The sequence below is a fragment of the Hyperoodon ampullatus genome (genome assembly GCF_949752795.1).
Source record: "Hyperoodon ampullatus genome assembly, chromosome: 9".
Lineage (NCBI taxonomy): Eukaryota > Metazoa > Chordata > Mammalia > Artiodactyla > Ziphiidae > Hyperoodon > Hyperoodon ampullatus.
The window spans coordinates 96,202,719-96,224,268 of NC_136922.1; the positions used below are offsets into that span (position 1 = coordinate 96,202,719).

At 48.7% G+C, this 21,550-nt stretch overlaps 1 protein-coding gene across 1 annotated transcript in view; it reads left to right on the forward strand.

The window, feature by feature from the left end:
* Window positions 1-21,550, forward strand: part of TMEM178B (transmembrane protein 178B) — a gene marked incomplete at both ends in the record, with an annotated part of 360,474 nt that overhangs the window by 319,320 nt on the left and 19,604 nt on the right. Inside the window, one exon of the mRNA XM_079711813.1 lies at window positions 4,777-4,914. Coding sequence (XP_079567939.1) covers window positions 4,777-4,914 — 138 coding nt within the window. The remainder of the gene's footprint in view (window positions 1-4,776; window positions 4,915-21,550) is intronic.

A 21,550-nucleotide genomic window follows, 5' to 3' on the forward strand; every position in this document is an offset into this window, starting at 1 on the left:
TCTTACTCCTAAAGAAATGAAATTGACACATGGGATAATGCAGATGGGCAGGAATGGGGCCATCTATATGTGGGTCATTCCATAGGCAGAGTGGCCTTTGGGATTTCCTCAAATGCAAATAAAAAACAACAAAGATTTAAAGATAATCAAAATAATATCTAATGCCTTAAATCCAAATATGGTGACTATAATAACCTTTCTAAGGACATCGTGGACCAAATTTTGTGTGTGAATGGGATATCTGTCTTCATCTTCTTTTATTTTTTTATTTTCTCTTTCCTTCATTTCCTTATTGATTATTTTTATCCTGTTATACTGTGTGCATTTTGTAAGACTCCTAAATCTTTTGGAACAAGATAGGACTGTTAATCCATAGCTTAGAATTGATTTTATAATATTAATTTCAACGATTTTGATTCCATTATTATAAGGTTTTATTTTTATTCTTCAGAGAGTTCTTTTCAATAGTATCCTGTTCTTATTTCATGGAGGCAAACTGTGTTTCTTCTCTTGTCTCTTGGGGATATTAATAATTTTTAAATTTATTTAAAAAAATTTTTAATACAATTCTTAAAGATGACTTTCCATTTACAGTTATTATGAAATATTGGCTATATTCCCCATGTTGTACAATACATCCTTGAGCTTCTCTTACACCCAGTAGTTTGTTTCTCCCACCCTCACCCCTGTATTCCCCCCACTGGTAACCACTAGTTTGTTCTCTGTATCTGTGAGTCTGCTTCTTTTTTTGTTATATTCACTAGTTTGTTGTATTTTTTAGATTCCACATATAAGTGATGTCATACAGTATTTGTCTTTCTCTGTCTGGCTTGTTTCACTTAGTATAATGCCCTCCAAGTCCATCCATGTTGCTACAAATGGCAAAATTTTGTTATTTTTTTTATAGAATACTGAGTAGTATTCCATTGTGTGTGTGTGTATAAATATATATATATCACATTTTCTTTATTCATCTGTTGATGGACATTTAGGTTGCTTCCATATCTTGACAATTGTAAATAATGCTGCTCTGAACACTGGGGTGCATGTATCTTTTCAAAGTAGTGTTTTTGTTTTTTTTGGATATATACCCAGGAGTGGAATTGCTAGGTCATAGGGTAGTTCTAATTTTAGCTTTTTGAGAACCCTCCATACTGTTTTCCACAGTGGCTGCACAAATTTGCATTGCCGCCAACAGTGCACAAGGGTTCCCTTTTCTCCACATCCTCACCAACATTTGTTATTTGTGGTCTTTTTGATGATGGCCATTCTGACAGGTATGAGGTGGTATCTCATTGTGGTTTTGATTTGCATTTCCCAGTAATAATTTTTAATTATTGTTTCTTTTCCCTGCAGTTTGTTTCCTCAAGCTCTTCTTCTCACAGCTTATAGCTTTTCTCAGGTATTTGGGGCTGCCTGGAAGCCCTGAGTCAGGGGTGGGCTTGCCAATGGGAAGCTTCGCCGTAGATGGTTGGAGTGGCTGCTTATGCCTCCCTCGCAACACACAGTGGCAATGTGTCTAGATATTTTCTCTTGTGCTGGTCATCACCAGAAAGGTCTCTCCCAGCTTCCAGGCTATAGGGCAAAGGCAGGGCAGTCTGCTCCTGAGAGCCAGGCAGAAGAGGTCTGGGGTCTCAACAGTAAGCATTCAACATTCTATATGTGCACAGACACTTGCTCTGTGCATAATGACCCTCAGCTGTGCCGGCCAGCCCTCACCTGAGCTTGTCAACCCCCAGTCCTAAGTACACCCACTCCACCCTGGGGGGTGGGGGAAAGGGGGCAGCCCCAGAGGTGTGGAGTGGGTGAGGCGAGCTAGGGTTCTAGTTCCAGCTCAAGCGACTTGTACCAAATCCTTGTGTTATCTCCCTTCCCTCTGCTTAACTTCCTGATCCAAAGGTGGTTTTTGATGCCAGTTCCTGAGCCTTTTGGGGATTTGGCAGGATGGTTTTCAGCTTCCCCCCTGCTGGCTCTCGCCTTAGCGCTTTAGTTCTGCTGAGGCAATTACACTGTCTCTCAGCTTTACGGTTTCCAATCTTCTGTTGCCGCTGTCTTCTTTCCTAGTTTCCCCTTCTGTGTGAATTTCTGTCTTAAAAAAAAAAAAAAAATCTTGTAACTATAATCCTGGCTTAATTTAGGAGGAAGAAATGCTAGATACATTAATTACATTTTAACTTTACTTTCCCACACAACTCAATAACCCAACTCACTCCTTTTTTTAGTTCACTGGTTTGAGACGGTTAATAAATTATTTAACTTCTTGAAATCCTGCAAAATAGGAATATTTCTTGTCCTACCTACCTTATAAGTTGTTGCTGCAGCTGCCCTGAGTTACCATGTGGGTCTGAGGGCAAAATAACCAGCTGTACGTGCATGGCTCTAGCAAAATCAGGCTCACAGGGTGATGGTGAATATCCTCCCAGGTCAGTGAAAATACTCAGACCTGACCTCTGGCTTTCACCCTCCTTTCCAGATCAACAACTTAACGTGACCCTCAGCTTTTGTTGACCAAGCCTTTGGGAGACAGCAGAGTGTACCTAGTCTGTGTTGGAGGCACAGCCCTCCCTGACCGGGGACACAGATGACTATTATCTGTCTCAGGACTTTTGGAAGAGGGATTATTCTCTCCATTTCCCTTCCTGCCTTTTGCTCTGTTTTCTTCTAAGTAAAGCCCTTTGCTTTCGTCCACCAACAGCAATACCCTTCCCTCTTTTAATGATTTGCATTTCTCTTTTCCTGCCCAGCCCACTTTTCCATCCCTGGCCCAAGTGCACATACCTTACAGGACCCCGTTTCCATTCAGTCCCCCAGGCAGTACCTTTGCTCCCATGGGTCTGCACAGCCCAGGGGCCGGTACCGGCCAAGTGCAGCAGGAAGGGGCTCTGGGGCTTCAGCAGGTTCGTCCTCTCTAGTGCTGGCAGAGGGGCCGAGATTTTTCCTGGAAGCCCTTCAGTTACTGAAAAGGGAACCATTGGTTTCACAGGGTCATAGAAGAAAAATTTCCTCACCTGTTTAAGGGGACATAAATCTCCTTTAGACTGAAAATACCCTAACCTCTCTTTTCCCATTCCCATCACCTGCTTGCCCTTGACTACAGTGGAGAGTGGAGGAAGCCCCCAGAGCAGAGAGTAACGGATGTGACTGCTACCTGGCTGCGGCAGGCACTCCGGGTCAGCAGGGGTGGGAAGGACCAAGGAGAACTCAGTAAAGCAGGAACGGGCTCTCTGTGGATTTCTGCCTCTGTGACAGGGTCCTGTCAGGTCCCCCCACCTCCTGGGGGAGACTCTGCTGCTGTTCTCCTTCCCACACCACCCCCCCAACCAGCTTCCTCCCTGGAGGGCGGGGAGGCGGCTGCCAGTGTCTGATCTTCAGTGTCAGGACAAGGCACGTGGACCACAACCGTCTCCAGCGTGAGGGCGGCGGCAGGGAAGGCAGGAGGCCTCAAGCCAAACTGTGCCAGGGATCCTCTGTTTGCTCTGCACTGGAGTGAGAGAGAGGCAAAGAGGGGACGTGATGCCTGTGAGGTGCTCCCCACGGAAACCTGGGTGTTCGCTTCCTGGGGATGAGAAGAGACCGTCCGTGCTTGCCTGGATGCGGGGGTTGCGGGGGCGGGGGATTGATGTAGTTTGCTGTCCGGTCCTCAGCATCACACACACACACTCCTCCCTCCCTTCCTCCAAGAGAAGGGAATGCCCAGGGGATCTCCAGGCTGCTCTGAAATCCCCACCTCCCACCCCTTAGGGCAGAGGCCCAGACAAACGGCTCCTGTTGGGGGCCCCGTTGTGGTGTGTTACCCAGGAGGCAGTTAAGAAGGCTGGGTTCCAGGGGAGGCAGGTCGGGTGAAGGAGGCACCGGAGGGCGGGGCTGGCACTGGGAGGAAGCCAAGCCGAGCAAGATGCTGAATGAGGCTGACATGGCAGCAGCTCTGCCCTCTCCTTTCTGCTAAAAATACCACCTTTCCAGACAGCCCTCCTCCCCTCTGCGCCTACTCCAGGCTTTGTCTGGTGGGTCAGTGGGGCGTGGAGCGGAGAAGGGCCTGATCTGGAAAACCGGGTTAACCTGAGGAAGCCTCCTCGGGGATACAGTCTGAGAGCAGGAAGCATGGTGCCCACGCTGCGGCCTCACGTGCAAGGGAAGCTGAGCCCCTGGGGGCTGGGCTGGAGAAGGAGGAAAGTGATGCTACCGGCAGCTTCATGCTCACTCCTGACCTCCTGGGAGACCAGCAAACCCTGGAGGGAAGGGAGGAAGTCCTTGGCAGGGGCAGCCAGACTGCCAGGACCCAGCCCAGCTCTAACGGTCCATTTGTCTGGTTCTCACTGCCCGGAGAGATGAGTAATGCTGGATTATGACCGGGGAGCTCCACATATCTGGGTTTGTCGCCCTGTTCTACCGCTCATTGTATGGCTTTCGGCAACTTGCTCCATTTTTCAGATAGGGATAAAGACAGTACCTTTCTTAGAAGGTTGAGAGAGAAGCCTTGGGAAGAACAGTGCTGTGCCGGGCACAAAGGAGATGTAAAAGAAATGACAGCTATGATGATGCTCTCTCCCTGTACTTATGGACCAAGCTGTCCCAGTGTGTGTTTGCACGCGAGGAGACAGTCACCACTGGAGGCTCTGTCCTCTGCAAAGGAAGCTTGGTTGTACCAACCTGCCTGTAAAGGGCAGGTGGCCTCCCTGCCCCTGCGGGGCCCTGCCCCCTCGCCAGGGGCCGGGGTGCACTGGACCCTGAGTGCCGGGCTCTGATGCTAACTGTTGCCTGCCTGCTTCCCCGCAGACCTGCGTAGGATGACGGCCGGCTTCATGGGCATGGCGGTGGCCATCATCCTCTTCGGCTGGATCATCGGCGTGCTGGGCTGCTGCTGGGACCGAGGCCTTATGCAGTATGTGGCAGGGCTTCTCTTCCTCATGGGAGGTAAGACTTGGGGGCTGTGGGATTGGGGGGGGTGGTCCTGGTTACTGCGATTCCGAGAGAATGGCTGGTGGGCATGTGGACGAAGGCCCAGGCTCGGCGGGGCCCTTTCATTCACTCATTCAGCGAACATGTTTTGAGGTCCTCTTAGCCACTCTCCACTGCTGGTCCTTGCACTCGGGCGTCTGCCCACCTGGTGTGGGAAAGACTGTGGCAATGACATTGAAACAGGTGTCAGATCTGGGGCAAGTGAGAACCAACGTAACACTCGGGCGTTTTATGCACATACTATACATACTATACTTTGGGGTGGGCGGCAGGTGCTATCTGGGCAGTTTCCCCTTCAAAAGCATACCTTTACCCTGGATTTATGGGTCTTAATGCTGCTCCATTTCCGAACGAGGCTCTAAAGGTGGTAAGACAGGGCTAGACCTTCGTCACATGTCTCCCTTACCCTCTATTACTGTCAGGGCCATAGAACCAATCCCACCCTTAACAAGGGCTGTATATAAGCAGAACTGTATAGCTGTGAGGGAATAGGTTCCAGCCCATGGGAAGTAAAAGTTAATCCACTGTCTACACGTGCCTCTTTTCTCCCTGAAGAGCTGAAATGTGCTTTTTGGTCTCCTGGTTTGAGTCTCAGTCTAAAGCCAAAGCTAACCGTCGGTAATGCCCGTCACAGTGCACTCCTTGGGGAGAAGTGGATGGATGACTTGCATGGAGTTAGGAAGAGGGGGAATTGGGCTTGCACAGAGGGAGTTAGAAATATGTGTGGGGAAAAAGGACAGTGAGTCCCATGCGTGGAAACCGCCGTCAGGTAGATGGTAGACACCACGTGAATGGCCTGACTCAGGGTCTCAGCAGGGGCAGGCGGTGGAGGGGTGGGTCCGGCTGGAGAAAGGAGGCGGCTGTGCTTCGAGGTGGACGGAGAGATCTGGGGTTCAGTGGGTGAGCTGTGGGTTGGGAGAGGAGGAGGAGAGTTGCAGGGTTCCACCTCGTGCCTGACCGTTTATCCTTGTTCCCCCAAAGCACAGACACCCTGTGCCTCCCAGATCCTCTGCCATCAGAGTCAGCTGCCCCTGCCCAGCACTGCCTCCCTGTGGGCCCCACAGCAGCACTTAGGGCAGAGGCTGGGGAGGGAGGGGCACGGTGGCTCCTTCACCCCTCTTTCCAGTCTCCCGCTGAGACAGGGGCCCCCAAAACCAGCTGCACCACCTTTTCTGCACCCGGGTGTCCTCCTCACTGAAGCGAGGGTCACACTTGGCCCGGGATTTCCATACTTGGTGTTAGCAGTACGGAGTCTTTTTTGTTTCCACCTTCCAGTCAGAATCTTCCGTGGACCCCAAAAAGTGAAAAGATAAAAGTGGAGTGGCTCTGTTTGTAGTGTATGTTCTCTCTAAGACTCTTGTGGTTGTACAAAGATGGGCTCCAGTAAAACGGGGCTTTTCTAAGGCTCTAGAGAGGGCTCCCAGGGATCCGAGAAAAGCTGAGCAAACAGGCCCCGGGCAGAGCAGAAATCCAGGAGCTCTGGGAGCCGATACGCTTTCATCTCTGCCTCTTCCGAGGTGATCCGTCATCCCCTGCACGTTCCCCTCTCCAGGCCGGCACTTGGCTCACATCCTGCCCAGGTGCTAAGTAAGCCTTCCAACTCTGACAGCTTCCAGAGAAAGTCAGAGTGATGGGCCCACTGATCTTTCCAGGCCGGGCCACACATCACTGTGACTTGAAGAGGGGGGGTCCCTGGGACCCTTCCCACTCACCTGAGACCCTGGGTAGGAACTCTCCCAGAAGAGGGCGTGGGGCAGACAGTGGGGGGCAGGAGGGTGCCTGGAGCCCTGTCCCCCATTTGCTAAGGTACCGCCCAGGAGCCTAGGGCTCTGGGGACGCCAGTTGAAAGCGCTTGGGCTGGACTGGGGACCTGAGGCCCCTCCCCACAGGGAATGAGTGAGGGTGTTGCTTCCGTTCTGCCTGGTTAGTGGTTCTTAATCACCACACAGTTGAATCACCTGCAGAACTTTTTTTTTTTTTTTGCGGTACGCGGGCCTCTCACTGCTGTGGCCTCTCCCGTTGTGGAGCACAGGCTCCGGATGCGCAGGCTCAGCAGCCATGGCTCACGGGCCCAGCTGCTCCACGGCATGTGGGATCTTCCCCGACCAGGGTACGAACCCGCGTCCCCTGCATCCGCAGGCGGACTCTCAACCACTGCGCCACCAGGGAAGCCCAGACCTGCAGAACTTTTAATAGTACTGATGCTAGGACCTCACCCCAGACCAATCCAAGCCGAACTTCTGGGGGTGACACTCAATAAGGGGTGAGAGCTGGGGGAATAGATGACCTTTAAATTTCCCTCCAGCTCTGAAATGTTATGTCCTGGGGATGAATCAGTTGGGCAAGACCTCTCGTGATTTGTTTTCTTCCTTCCCCGGATGCCCCCCACCCGCCCCATTTTATGACTACCTTAGGCAGCATCAGACAGGGAAACGCTGTCACAGGGCTTCGATTATTACTATGGAGACCTATCCGAGCCCTGATCACCGAGGGTCCCGGCTAAACCCACTTCCCCAGCACATGCACTCCCTTTCTTTTTTTTTAATGGAAAAACCATAGTTCATAATAAAATGTTAGCATCCACAAGAACTCTGGGGAAGCTGCTGTCCTAAGAGCTGTTTCTTCCTGACGGGAGCATTGTCCTGGTTGGAGTGGAGCCATCTCATCTACCACGAGGCTTTGTTACCTGTGTCCATAGGTAGAACTGTCCTCTCCCCAAAGAGGCTGGGGAGGAAAGTGGTGTCCACACACCTCATGGGTACCTTCAGAGAGGCCCCAGTAGGAGAGGAAGAAGGACAGAGCTGCTAAGAGCTGACCCCTTGAACCCTGGTCTTTTGGGGAAGATAAAGCTCTAGGTGCGGGAAGGCACCATCTTCCTTTTCAAATTAGTGCCCTTTCCAAAGAGGCCCGACACAGCTTCAGGGGGTCCCAATGCCCAGGGCAGCTGCCGTCTGCTGACCCCATGAGTGTGGTTTAGTTGGAGCCTGGGAGGAAGCAGACTCAGTGTAGAAGCTGTGTCTCCCCGCATCCCTGCTCAACACCGAGAGCTGCTGAGAGGTTGGGTGCCAACCCTGAAATGAAGCCTTGTCCTGTAGAACCCTGTGTGTCAAAAAGAGACATATCAGCATCAACCCCTCCCAGAGCCCAACCGGTGCCTGCCCTCCAGGAGTTCATCTTCTAGGGCTGACCTTTGAAGGGCTTGGAGAGTCAGCTACCTGTGACAGAAACCTCATGAGCACGGCAAAGCAGTCACTCCAACTGTAGATATTTGTGACCAAAAGGCCCCACGGCCTTAGCTTTCACCCAGATTGGCATTTCAGGCACCCGTAACTGAGCACAGACTAGGGCCCAAGGGGTTAGATTGGGCAGCAAGTAAGAAAGGTGGGGGGCACCAGCTGCCGCAGTGCTGGCTGGGTGTGGGCGTGGTGAGCAGCTGGAAAAGGAGGGTTTGGCGAGAGTGGAAAAGGTAAATTTAAAGTCAGGAGTCTGAAGATGGAATTGCAGTTGACTTCAGATGAACCGGCCGAGGCCGAAATACAAACAGAAGAGTTCTATTCACAACCTCTTCTCTGTTCCCACATGAAAGGAGGTGACCCACACTGGGCGCTTCTCTTTTCTCGATTTAACTATTTCTGGGGTTAAAGAGAGGGCACCCCACACCTCGTGAGATGACTAGCAACAAATTGTTTAATTAACGCTCAACCCAGAGGAGGCAATTAGTTAAGTATGACAGCTCTGTGGGGCCAGGAGGCTGTGGGTGGTGAGTGGGATCCAGTTTCCCCTTTGGCATGGCCTCCAGGGGAGAATCTAGCCCAGACTGGCACAACAGCGTTTGGGTGCAACTGCCAGAAACAAGTGTCTGGATGCATCATCAGTGAGATTCAGAAGCACAGGGACAGGATGACATGGAGGACGGGGCAGTGTGGCAGGGAGCATGTGACTCCTACGATTACTTGTAATTCACTCGCGGGGCAAACCTAGACCCACCTCATGGGCACAGATCCACAAGATGGGTGTGAACATCCAACACCCATGCCCCGGCCCTCAGCACCCCCTCACACGTACTCGTCCTCCCACTCTTGGAAGGCATCCATCATCTCTGCCTTGAGCTTTCATCTAGGCTAATGCTGGAGCCTCCTATCTAGACTCTGGCACCCGGCAGTCAGTCCTTCACAGAGCAGTTGGCATAATATTTTTGAAACTATAAATCAGATATTCACTCATCTATCAATGCTCAAAAAGCTTACACTTGAACTTAAAATCCAAACTCCTTACCCTTCTTTACAAGCTATCTTAGTTAGCTTGGGCTGCTATAACAAAATACCAGACACTGGGTGGCTTATATAAAGAACAGAAATTTATTTCTTGCTGTCCTGAAGTCTGGAAAGTCCAAGATCAAGGCACTGGCAGATTCGGTGTCTGGTGAGAACCTGCCTTCTGGTTCATAGATGTCATAGATGGTACCTTCTTGTGTGTTCTCATACGGTGGCAGGGCCAAGGGAACTCTCCGGGGCCTCTTTTATTTATTTTAAATTTATTTATTTTTGGCTGCGTTGGGTCTTTGTTGCTGTGTGCAGGCTTTCTTTAGTTGCGGCGAGTGGGGGCTACTCTTTGTTGCGGCGTGCAGGCTTCTCATTGCGGTGGTTTCTCTTGTTGTGGGGCACGGGCTCTAGGTGCGTGGGCTTTAGTAGTTGCAGCACGCAGGCTCAGTAGTTGGGGCATGTGGGCCTTAGAGCACGTGGGCTTCAGTAGTTGTGGCACACAGGCTCAGTAGTTGTGGCTCGTGGGCTCTAGAGTGCAGGCTCAGTAGTTGTGGCTCACAGGCTTAGTTGCTCCGTGGCATGTGGGATCCTCCCGGACCAGGGCTTGAACCCGTGTCCCCTGCATTGGCAGGCAGGTTCCTAACCACTGCGTCACCAGGGAAGCCCTGGGGCCTCTTTTATAAGGTCACTAATGCCATTCACGAGGGCACCACCCTCATGACCTATCACCTCCCAAAGGCCCCTCCATTTAATACCAACGTCTGGGGGTTAGCATTTCAACATATGAATTTGGGGGCATGCAAACGTTCAGTCCACGGTGGAAACCCTATGTTATCTGGCTCATTCTGCCTCCCCCACCTCCTTTCCTATTCCTTCCCCTATGCTCATGTCACTCCAGCCACACAGGCTGCCTCTCTCCCGGTACACACACAGTTTTACTTCAAGGCCGTGGAGTGGCCTGATAGCTTTGCCCACAGTGCTTTCCCCGCCAATACCTCATGACTGGCTCCGCTTCGGATTCAGATTCCAACTGAAAAGTCACCCCCTCACAGAGGGCTTCCTCGACCACCCAATTTAACAAAGCTACCCAGTTGCTCTCTACATTTTAATTAATTTAATTTTCTGCAGCATACCCACTACTTTATGACGTGTTTATTGTTGTTGTGTTTTGGTTGCTTTTTTTTTTTTTAAGCAGCTTAAAACAAACATTTGTTAGCTCACAGTTTCCATGAATCAGAATTCCAGGCAGACTTAACTGGGTTCTCTGCTCAGGGTCTCACAAAACTGCAGTCCAGGTATCAACCAGCACTGGGGTCTCGTCTGACACCAGGATCCTCTTCCAAGATCATGATGCTGTTGGCAGAATTCATTCCCTGCAGCTGTAGGACTCAGGGAAGCTTGCTTACGCAAAGCCAGCAGGAGAAGAGAGTCTCTGACTTCTTCCATCTCTGACCTTCAGATTCTTTTTTTTAAATAGACTTTCTTTTTTGGAATAGTTTTAGGTTTACAGAAAAACTGAGCAGATAGTACAGAGAATTCCCATATTACCCTTTGCCCTTGCACACAGTTTTCCCTATTATTAACATCTTACATTAGTACAGTACATTTATTGCAATTAATGAATAAATATTGGTACATTGTTATTAATTAGTGTCCATAGTTATTTAGATTCTAAGTTTTACCTGATATCCTTTTTCTGTTCCTGGACCATCCAGGATCCCCTGTTACATTTAGTTGTCATGTTTCCTCGGTCTCCTCTTTCTGTGACAATTTCTCAGACTTTCCTTATTTTTAATGACCTTGACAGTTGAGTACTTGAAGAGTACTGGTCATCCATATTGTAGGATGCTCCTCTGTTGGACCTTGTCTGATGTTCTTCTCGTGATTAGACTGGGTTATGGGTTTGGGGAGGAAGATCACACAGGTGAAGCGCCCTTTTCATCACATCATTTTAAGGATACATACTCTCACCGTGATCTATGGCTGTTGATATTACCCTTCATCACCTGGCTGAAGGAGTATGTGTCAAGTTTCTCTACTGTAAAGTTACTCTTTTTTCCCGTTTCCATACTGTCCTCTTTGGAAGGAAGTCACTAGGCACAGCCCACACCTAAGGAGTCGGGGTTATGTTTCTCCTCCTTTAGGGTAGAGCAGCTACATAAATTATTTGGAATTCTTCTGCACAGGAGATTTGTCTCTTCTTCCCTGTTTATTAATTGATTCAATCATTTATTTATGTCAGTGTGGACTCGTGAATGTTTATTTTATACTTCGGGTCATAATTCAATACTATACTTGTTGTCCAGTTCCGGCTTTGGCCACTGGGAGCTCTTTCGGTTGGCCCCTGGGCCCCTGTGGTGTACTCTTATCAACGTGGGGTTTTGCCTTTGCTTTTTGTGAGTACTTCCTTACACAAGGTGTACAAGGTGTTCCAGGCTCATCTCGTGTATTTCCTGACCCACTCTTAGAACCGGCCACTTCTTCAAGGAACCTGATTCCTTTTATTGGAGAATGGTATTAGAAACCAAGATCTGGACACTAGGTGTCTGCAGTGTTTCTAACATTTTGTGTTTTTTCATTGCCTCCCACTCCGCGCCTCCCACCACCAACATAGATATCAGCTCCATGAGCTCCAGAACTTTGCCTTATTCTCCAAGGCACCCCCTGTGTCTGGAACAGTGTCTGCAGCCTCAAATATCTGTTGAATGCATGTATCAGAAAAGGGAATTATGTACAACAGAGAAAGTGTTTTGTTTTTTCTTGATAGAGCAGCAGTCCTTCAAGAAATTTAGCCTGTCTTCTGTTCTTGGTCTGAGCTCTTCTTCCAGTGGGGCTCCTTATTCTCTTTTTATCTTTATTTGAATAGTCCTGGGGTCCGTCCCAAATTCCTTTTGGATGTAGGGTATGAATTATACATGACCTCATGAAGAACTTTCTGCCTTTAATTTGGACTCCTAGAATGTTAGAAATGGCAGGGGCCTTAGAGACCATCCAGTTCAACCTTCTTGTGTTTCCAGATAAGAGTAGTTGTGTCAGTTGTCCGAGGTCATCCAGTCTAGTGAGTGGCAGAACTGGACCCAGAGCCCAGCCCGTGACACCAGCCTGGATCCTCGCAGCCCATCCTGCTGCCTCTGCTTTCAGCTCCCCGTGATGGAGATCCCCCTGACCCCCTGCGCCATACCCGTCTTCCCACACTAGCATAGCTCCAATTCTGTGCTTCTAAGCAGGTGCCAGTCCCAGAATCTTGCTCCATTCCCTTTCTGTTCCTCCCTTCTCAAAGCACAAAGGGGCATGTGGAGGAGACAGCGGCCGGAATTGAGGGCACAGGTGGTAAGGTCCTTTTCCTCCCACCTGTGATCAGTGTAACATTTTCTACCTTCCCAGTCCGTCAGGAGAGCAAAGAGAATGCCCCAAAGAAGCTCAAGCTATCCACTTTGAGTGATTGCAGTCATTTGCAAACCAGTGATGCCAAATGGCTCCCCCTCCGCCAGGCTCACCAGAGAGCAGTTCAGCTGTGTGGTGAACCCCCAGATACCCCTCTTCTGGTAGACAAAGACCTTGATAAAGGCCCAGCAATTATGAAAACTTACAAACCTAAAATGAAAAGGCCAAGGCATGGGTGTCTTGACTGGGTGACTGTTTCTTTCAGGCAGTAGAGTGATTTTAGGGGTGCTGTGAAGTAGGACAACATCCATCATCTTCTCCTTACTGGCCTTCCGAGCTCCAGCAGTGCTCAGAAACGTGACTAGGGCTGCATTTCTGTAAGTCCAGTAGGGACTGTGCCTCGAAATTCATGACTCGTGGGTAAGAGAAGGGCAACCACATAAGTCAGATACTATTCTAGGGAGGGAAAATAGAATCAGTAAGCCAATGACTTAACAGGATGCAAGCTTATAAGAAACCCTCAGTAAATAATAGCTATTACTATTATATATAAATGGTAGTAAAGTGGTAGTGAGTATTACACATGTACCCCAAGTGAAATCCATTCCAATAGGCAGAAGAGAGTCCATAATCTATCATGACCAAACGAGGGCATAAAGCCCATCTACCTACCCCGCTAAACGGCTTTTATAGTTTCATGTGGGATTTCACTAGAACATCACAACTCTTCTCTTGACTTTGTTGTCTTACAGTTTTTCTTTCAAAATCCTAAGCGGAAATTCACAGACTACTTCCTGCCCTGGGGTATGTCTTGCCCTTTGGAAGGTGCATGTTTGAATATGTATCAGCATTTGATAATTACATTCAAAACAAAGACCTTTGGGGGAGGAGACACATTGTTGGGAGGAATAGGAAATAACATCCATGCTTGCCTAATGTAGAACCAGTGGCCAGGACTGATCACTCCAGCAACCGGGATAGCAGGGGGTGGGGCTTCATTTCTGTCTTAAGAGTCGAAATAGACCGCAAAGCAGTTTCACCCTTGCCACCCAGTGGGACCTGCCTCTGTTATAGATTTGCACTTTGGAGGAAAATAGTAAGCAGCCCTGGCCCTGTAAACCCCGATCTGGTCAGTGAAGGCCATGCCAGAATGACCTATAACCTGCCCACCGAACACTCAACAAAGCCACACTGCTACATATTCTCCCGGGCAGAGGCTATGACAGAGCAGACTCTGGAAAGAAATGGAAGGGGGGGAGGGTGGTCGGTGGTTTGGGAAGAACCCACTCTCGTCTCGGATGTCCCTGCCCACACTTGCCCTGAGCCACCTTCCATTCCCTGCTACCTGACTGGGGGTCAAAGTCCTTCTTCAGGAAGTAGAATCATCCAGCTAAAAGGGAGTGTTATGGTTTTATCATGGAGAACCATTCGAGGACCAAAGGAGTCTTGGACTAGCCGTGTGACACTGGGAATGTTACTTAACTGCCTTTCATGTGTTGCTTCAATTTTCTCACCTATAACACAGGACTAATAATAGTACCCACTTGAGGCCTAGTAGTGAAAATTATAGTTCACTCATGTAAAAGGATTAGAACAATGCCTGCCATTATTCTCAATAAATTTCTCGATGTTATTATTTTTTACTACTGAGATGCTTCTTTTTTTAAACAACCACCTTCAGGGACACTTTAAGCAGCCCCATACCGTGACCACCAACACCACGCAGACACACACGCTACGGGGTGATGAAGACGGAATTGCTCGAACAGATATTGTTTCTCTGGCTAATCACCACCCTACCCATTCATTCATTCATCCGTTCATTCAATGTTGATAGCCTATTATGTTCCAGGCACTGTTTAAGCACTTGGGCTATAGTAGGGAATAGGATCAAGTGCTCATGAAGCTTACATTCTAGCTGGAGAAACAGACAAGAAGCAAGTATCATAAATACATGATCTGATGTCAGGGGATGAGAACTATGAAGAAAAATTAAGCTAGGAGGAAGATAGGGAGTTCTGGGGGGCATTATTGTAGATGAGGGGCCAGTGGGTGGGCACGGAGGCCTCTCAGAGGTGGTAACAGTGAACAGAGGCTTGAATGAAGGGAGGTGGTGAGCTGTGGGAGGACCTGGGCAAGATCAGTCCCTGTAAAAAGAACAGCAAGCGCAGGGGACCTGGGATGGGAATGAGCTTGTGGGGTCTGAAGAAGTTGAGCGACAGGAGGCTTGTGACAGGAGCAGAGTGAGATGGCGGTATGCCCGCAGCTGGGTAGATTGTGTAGGGCCTTGGAGGCCACGGGCTGGGTTCGATTGATTCTGCCCTGCCCTCTCTCTGTTTCCACATTGCTCTGGGGTTCTCCCCAGGGCGATCATTTGATATTGTGTGACTTTTATCAGTGGTCTGGCTCCCTTCAGGGGTACCTATAGCTGGGGCTTCTTCAACCTGCTGTGCCCAGTTCCAGTGAGTGAAGGCATGGTATCTATGTCTGGGGTGGCCAGGTCAGGGTAGGGGGACTGCCACACGCCCCCTGAAGGTGTTGCATTACCACACACCCGGTAGCATCCTTCCCCTCCAGTCAAGACCAGGAACATAATTGGTGTAAAATGAAAACTTGGACTCCTAATTCAAACATTATTAAGAATTTCAGGGGGACAACAGCAGAGCATTAAAGTAAGCACACAGCTGCTCAGGTGGCATGCCCACGAAGCCGCCTCTGCCTCCAGAATTGTTCCACACCCAGACTCCCCGATCCCAGGGCACCACAGCCTTTTGCTACAGGGGCTCGCAGAGAGCTTGAAAACTCAGGTCTTCTCCCTATTCTGCATGCAGCTCTCCTTCTCCCTAACTCAGGCTGAGTCTACTGTGCTTAAAATCACTCCTCGTCTTTGATGACTGAATAATCACACAGAACGTGTGTTCCCCCACGCCTCAGGTCAAAAGCTGGCTCCGCAAACATTGCCAACACAACCCGCTAATAAGACTAGACTGAGTTCATTGCTTACTGCCATCAGGGAGAACAGCACCTTCCCAAACTGGCGGGGTCTGAGAGGGGGAAGGTAAGGTTGGGATTTATTGAGAATTGGAACCTTGGTTTAAGGCCTTTGTTTCTAGGCAGGTCTTTGATTAAGATTGGGTGAGAACACTGATATTATCCAAGATGGATGGAAACAGCAGGATTGAAGAAGTCTTAGAGCTCACACTGTCTGCTGATGCTTTACATGGGCGAGTTGATGGATCTTGCAGGAAGTTCCTGTAAGGCGATCAAGCCACTTGCATGGGCAGGGCAGACCCAGAAGTGTAAAGGTGTAAAGGAGGGAATAGCAGAGTCAGGTTACTATAGATGGTAAAGTGGGGTTATGGTTCAGCGTCTAGGCTGGGTGCGGGTGGACGATTTGGGGTCCACTCAGGATGAGTGATTTCTCCACAGCCTTGGTGCATTCCTGGCTGGCCTGTCTCCACCGGTACAGATATGCTCAGACATAGTCGAGACTCAGGCTGGGACGCTGACAACCTGAGGTCTCCTCCTGTCTTTCCTAGAAGTACTAACATTGCTGCCCTAGGTTGGGGCCTCTTGCTTCCAGACAATGGACTATCAGCAAGAACGGGATGGGGGATGGGCAGCCGGGAGAAGAGAGAGGGGGCAGGGTAGCCAGCAGCCCATCTCCATTCTCGGAGTGGTTGTTGAGAAAGAACAGATCTCTCCAACAGCCTTTTCACTGGAAACAGAAAGACCCAGAAGGTGTTGGTGACTCCACAGTGCTTGATTGCCATGGAAACTTAGGTAATTTCTAAAGCACCTTCAAAATCCTCCCTCCCTGGGGCTCTTGTAGGATGTCCTTACAGAGGTGAGCAAGCTTCAGAGAAAAGGAACTTGTTTGGCAAGTTCTTGGCCTCTTGAAACAAGTCATACGTCAAAGAAAAACCGCTCATTCCTGAAGTAAATGCAGAGACCCCTCCGATGGGGCTTAAAAGCTGCTCCTGGGAAAAACTGAAGAGGGAGGACCTGGTGTAAGTGAGGAGGAATTGCCTCTCTCCTGCCCTGGGTGCAGAGAGGAGTCTGAGGACGGGGAAAAGTGGCATCAGAAATAGGCACGCCCAGGGGGCGTTCTGCTCTCAAGAGGCTCCTGTCACCCCCACTGCTTGGTTGGCTGGGATGTGCTGTGTGTCCAGGGACTGAAGCCAGAGTACCCAACACCAAGGAAAATGGCCCAGACCAGACACAAGGGCCCCCTGGATAGACTCAGAGGACATCACCAGCAGGCGAGTTGGGGTATGTGCACGGGCGCAGGGCCCCAGCTCCCCCTGGGGACCAGAGAGCTGATTTGGAGAGGCGGCCCAGATCAGAGAGCAGGGGTGAGGGAGGGTAGGCAGCCGGCCCCCACAGTGCACAGTCAAGCACACCCTGGGCCCAGGGCTGCCCCCCACCCTGCCCCTGGACCTCATTGTGGACGATGCCCCCTGTGGGCAGACGTGGGAAGGAGCTTAGCAAGCCTGTACCGATCGCTGTGTACGCCGTCCGGGGTCTGGTGGTGATGGCCTTGAAGGCCTAGGAGGTGCTGATCGGGGAATGATTCTGGGGAGACCTTAAAGCATTACACTGGAGAGGGTTTATGAAGCCAGCCCCAGAGGTGTAAGTGAATTCTGCTCTGGTGGACATGCCTCTTCATCCCAACAGAACTTGGGCTTTTGGGACAGATGGGGAGTGACTTGCATTTTACCTCCCGGTATAAAATAGTTGGAGAATGGGTGCCTGTGTAGAGCTGTTCTAGAAGTCTCCTGATTTCAAATACACTTACCTTTTATTAGATCATGTCTCATTCCATGTCTTGATTTGGGGTTTGAAAACTACACTCACCCTATCTATAGAAGCCATCAGAACATCCAGGATGTCCAAGACGTGGCTGTGAGAGACAAGAGCCCATCCCCACGTTAGTGAACCAATAGAATCTGCCCAATGCTTATAATTTATTCAATAAACAGCCAGTTAAGTACCGGCCAAGTCCTAGGTGGTTGGAGGATAAAATAAAATAAAACTCATCGCTGCCTTGGTGTTGCCCACATCTTAGAGGAGAGTCAGACATCTAGACCAACTAGCGTGATAAATGAGCCATTTTCCTTTTAATGACTGATACCTTTAAAATGCAAAATACTAAAAACAAAAGAATTCTGTGTCATTTCAGCAGTAAGGAGGATGAGGATGTCTTCAATCTACCTGTCTACCATTCTTGGGGAAGGAAGGTGCTGGTCATCCAAAAAGGATTTTAAAAGGGTCAATTAGATTTAGCTGACAATTTTTAGTTCACAGAGCTCCAAAGGGAGGGTAAGGTCGTATTTGACCTTCACACCCCCCTGAGAAGGCAGGTGGAAGAGGCAGGCAGGAAGGTAGGAGCTCACTTTTTGGAGCATCAATGCTGTGTCAATGGTAGATGCTCTTCAAACGGTATTTCCTTTCATCTTCCCAGCAGCCCTTAAGGTCGCCATTACCACCCTGATTTTGTGGATAATGAACTAGACCCAGAGAGCCATGAAACAAGCTTAGAGTCATGCAATTAAGTAAATGGTGGAGCCTTAATTTAAGGCCTTCAGATTAACCCCCGACCCCTTTCTTCTCTGTTCCTAGAGCCTGTGGGAGAAAAGAGAAAAGGGTACTGGGCAAGGCCACCTGGGATAAAGAAGGAGGCGTGAGAACTGAACCAGAAGGCAGATGCAGGCTTACCCACCAGCTTCCGTTAGTATTCATAGGCCAGAGGGGTCCACCTCTGCCCCCACCAGCAACAAGGGGCAGGTAGATGTCCCTTTGGGGCAGGACAGGAGGAAGACAGGTAGAGAAGACACAGAGGGGCCACCTCTCCTACATTAGGTCCAGATGTGTGAAGATCCACCCTGGAGTCAGGTCTGAATCAAAGCTCTACAATCTTAGGCAAATGTAGCCTTTATATACCTCAGTTTCACCAGCTGTAAAATAGTACCTGCCTTGTAGGGTTGTCGTGGGAATTAAATAAGCCAAGATGTGTAACATGCTTAGTACCATGCCAGGCACAGAATGAGCACTTGCTACATTTTCGTTCATGGGTGCTCGGTTTATCCCTGGCTATTCCCTTCTTTGCAGTTCCTAGCTCTTGCTTAGAAAGTTTAAGTACCTTGCCCAAGGTCACATAGTTCCCAGATCAACTCAAATCTCTTTAACTCTGAAGGCTGGGTTTTTAATCACCAGGCAGCACTATCTCCCAAATACCAATGAACTTGCTGACATATTGATGATCCTCAAGCAGCTCATGACCTGATAGGGTAAGAGACGACCCCGCACAGACATGTCATCGTAGTGGACGAATGGCATTGTTCTTGGGGTGGCAGAAAACATGAGGCTGATTCTGTTCAAGGAATGTTTCCTAGAGAAATGGGAAACTGAGGACCTTCTCTTTCCACATGCTCTGAGACAAAAGACAAAGCTTGCGACTCATGTAGCAAAAAGAATAATCCTTACTTATTACTTCTGTGGCTCGGCTACCAACCCACTTCGCCTCTTGAAGTCTGGATTCTGTTCCCACCACATCACAGAAGCTGCTTGGAGACCTGCTGACTTCCGGCTGCTCACCTGTCCTTGAGCCCTCCCTTCCTGAGCTCACTCAGATTTACCCATCTCCATCTTTCCTGAAACTCTCATCTCTTGTTTTCCATGATAATACACTCATGATTTTTGCTTTTCTCTGTGCCCTTCTATTTTCTTTGCTCTTGTCCCCACCTGTAGACGTGGTCTTCAGTACTCTTCTTTTTCCCTATAAACATGCCCCCCCTTGTCAACAACACCTACCTTCACAGTGATCACTGTCTCTGCACAGATGAGTCTGGAACCTGTGCATGGAACAGTCTTTTCTGAGCTCCAGCCTCATGTTTTTCATTGTTCACTAGACATCTCCCCCTTCTGGAACCTCAAGCATGCCTTGAACTAGGCTTGTCCTTTCTCTACATACATGTGCTTTATGTTTTTTGCATACATACCACACACCTGGTTTACTCTGGACACCTGAGAAGTCAACTCCCATCCTTTCCCTTCCCCCAATGAAATGAGCTACATTTCTTGACTTCCTCAGCATGTGTGTCTGTCAGTTACCCCTGGATCATTTTTCACTTTTCCAGTTTCATGCCACACCTTTCCGTCAATTATCAACATCTGCCAATATTCCCTCTGCAATCATCTTTGGGGCCCATTCACTTGTTTCCAACCCCTGAGCACCACGTGGGCCTCTATTACTATTGTAGAGCCCCTAGTGGCACTCTCTGTTCTACCACTTAGTTGCTAACCTCTGAGCCTCTATTTTCTCATCTGTAAAATTGAGGTGTTGCTATAAAGATGAAATAATACATAGGAAAAACACCTAGCCAAGGATGAACATTCCTTAAGTATTCATTTCCCTGCTTTCCACTAAATTCCATCTTTGCACCATACCACCTTTCTAAAATACACTTATTACCATGTCATTTGTTTGATGAGAAACATTCTGTGGTTCTTTCTGTAAAAGCCCATGTCCCCTGGCCTGGAGCTTAATGTCGGCCACAGTCTTATCTTCAGCCGTCCATCCTGTGCTCCCTCCCCTTCAGACCACCTGTCATTGTCTGCCACCATGCCACCTTTCTCTGCCTGTTGAAGCCCTGTGCTTTCCTCAAGGTTCAATTTAGAGTCAGTGTCTTCCAGAAACCTTTCTGAATCAGTTTAACTAAAACCAGACTCTTCCTCTGGACTCAGACATCCCTTTGTAACATTTTGATGGCACTTACCTCATTGTGAAGGCCTTGGAGAGCAGAAATCTAGATCATTTCCAGTCTCCCCTCTGGGTCAAAGCCTCCGTGGTGGCAGGGGGCCTCCTTCTTGCTGACTTTGCCAGTTGTCAATTTGCTCTTTTTTGTTTTTAAACCTTAATATGGGGATTTCCCCGGTGGTCCACTGGTTAAGGCTTTGCAGCTCCACCTCAGGGAGTTTGATCCCTGGTCGGGGAACTAAGATCCCACACTCCACGTGATGCGGCCAAAAAATTTTTTTAAAGATTAAAAAAAAAAAAATCCTTAATATAGTTTCTGGTAACTTTGACTTATTGGACTTGGGTCCTCTCTGCTAAAGTAAGATCAGTTAAGATCAGTAACTGATCTTCTTCCTCCAATGGTCTTTAAAGTATTTGGAGACAACCCTATTGCACTTGTTAATTATTTGCTTTACAAACTAAATTCAACTCAATAAACATTGATTGGGTGCCTACTGTGTGCTAGGCATTGTGCAGCACCCAGGACACACATGGTCCCTGCCTTAAGGACACCCAGGCAGAGTGATCTGTGCTGTAACAGAGGGGACTGTGGGTGCAGCAGAGAAAGGGAGCGTCTATCTGCTGGGGACTCAGGAGCAGCCTCGCAGGGGAGCTAATGATTGAGGCTAAAGGGAGAATTGAGTAAATTTGCCCAGTTCTTATTGTTGCCCCTTAAAGGGCTTTTAATGTTCATTTATCAAATGAAACTGCTCCTAGACTTGGAGTTGGCCAGTCTTCAGAAACAGCATGCCAAGTCCTTATTTATTCATTCTCGTTTAGGATTTCACATGTCATTAATACATGTCCATTTATATACATCTCTATGTAGCTAAACTCTATTGTGAATGAGGAAAAAAATCCATTTCATCTTTTATTTTATTTTTTTTTCCAAAACCCATCTTTAATATTTTACTTTATTTGCCAGTGATCCCTGATTTCAAATATTTTCTCCATGTACACTCACTTCATTTTTTTCTTTCGTTTTTTTTTATTTTTAAATTTGATTTTATTTATTCCTTTTATACAGCAGGTTCTTATTAGTCATCAATTTTATACACATCAGTGTATACATGTCAATCCCAATCGCCCAATTCATCACACCACCATTCCCACAACCCCGCGGCTTTCCCCCCTTGGTGTCCATACC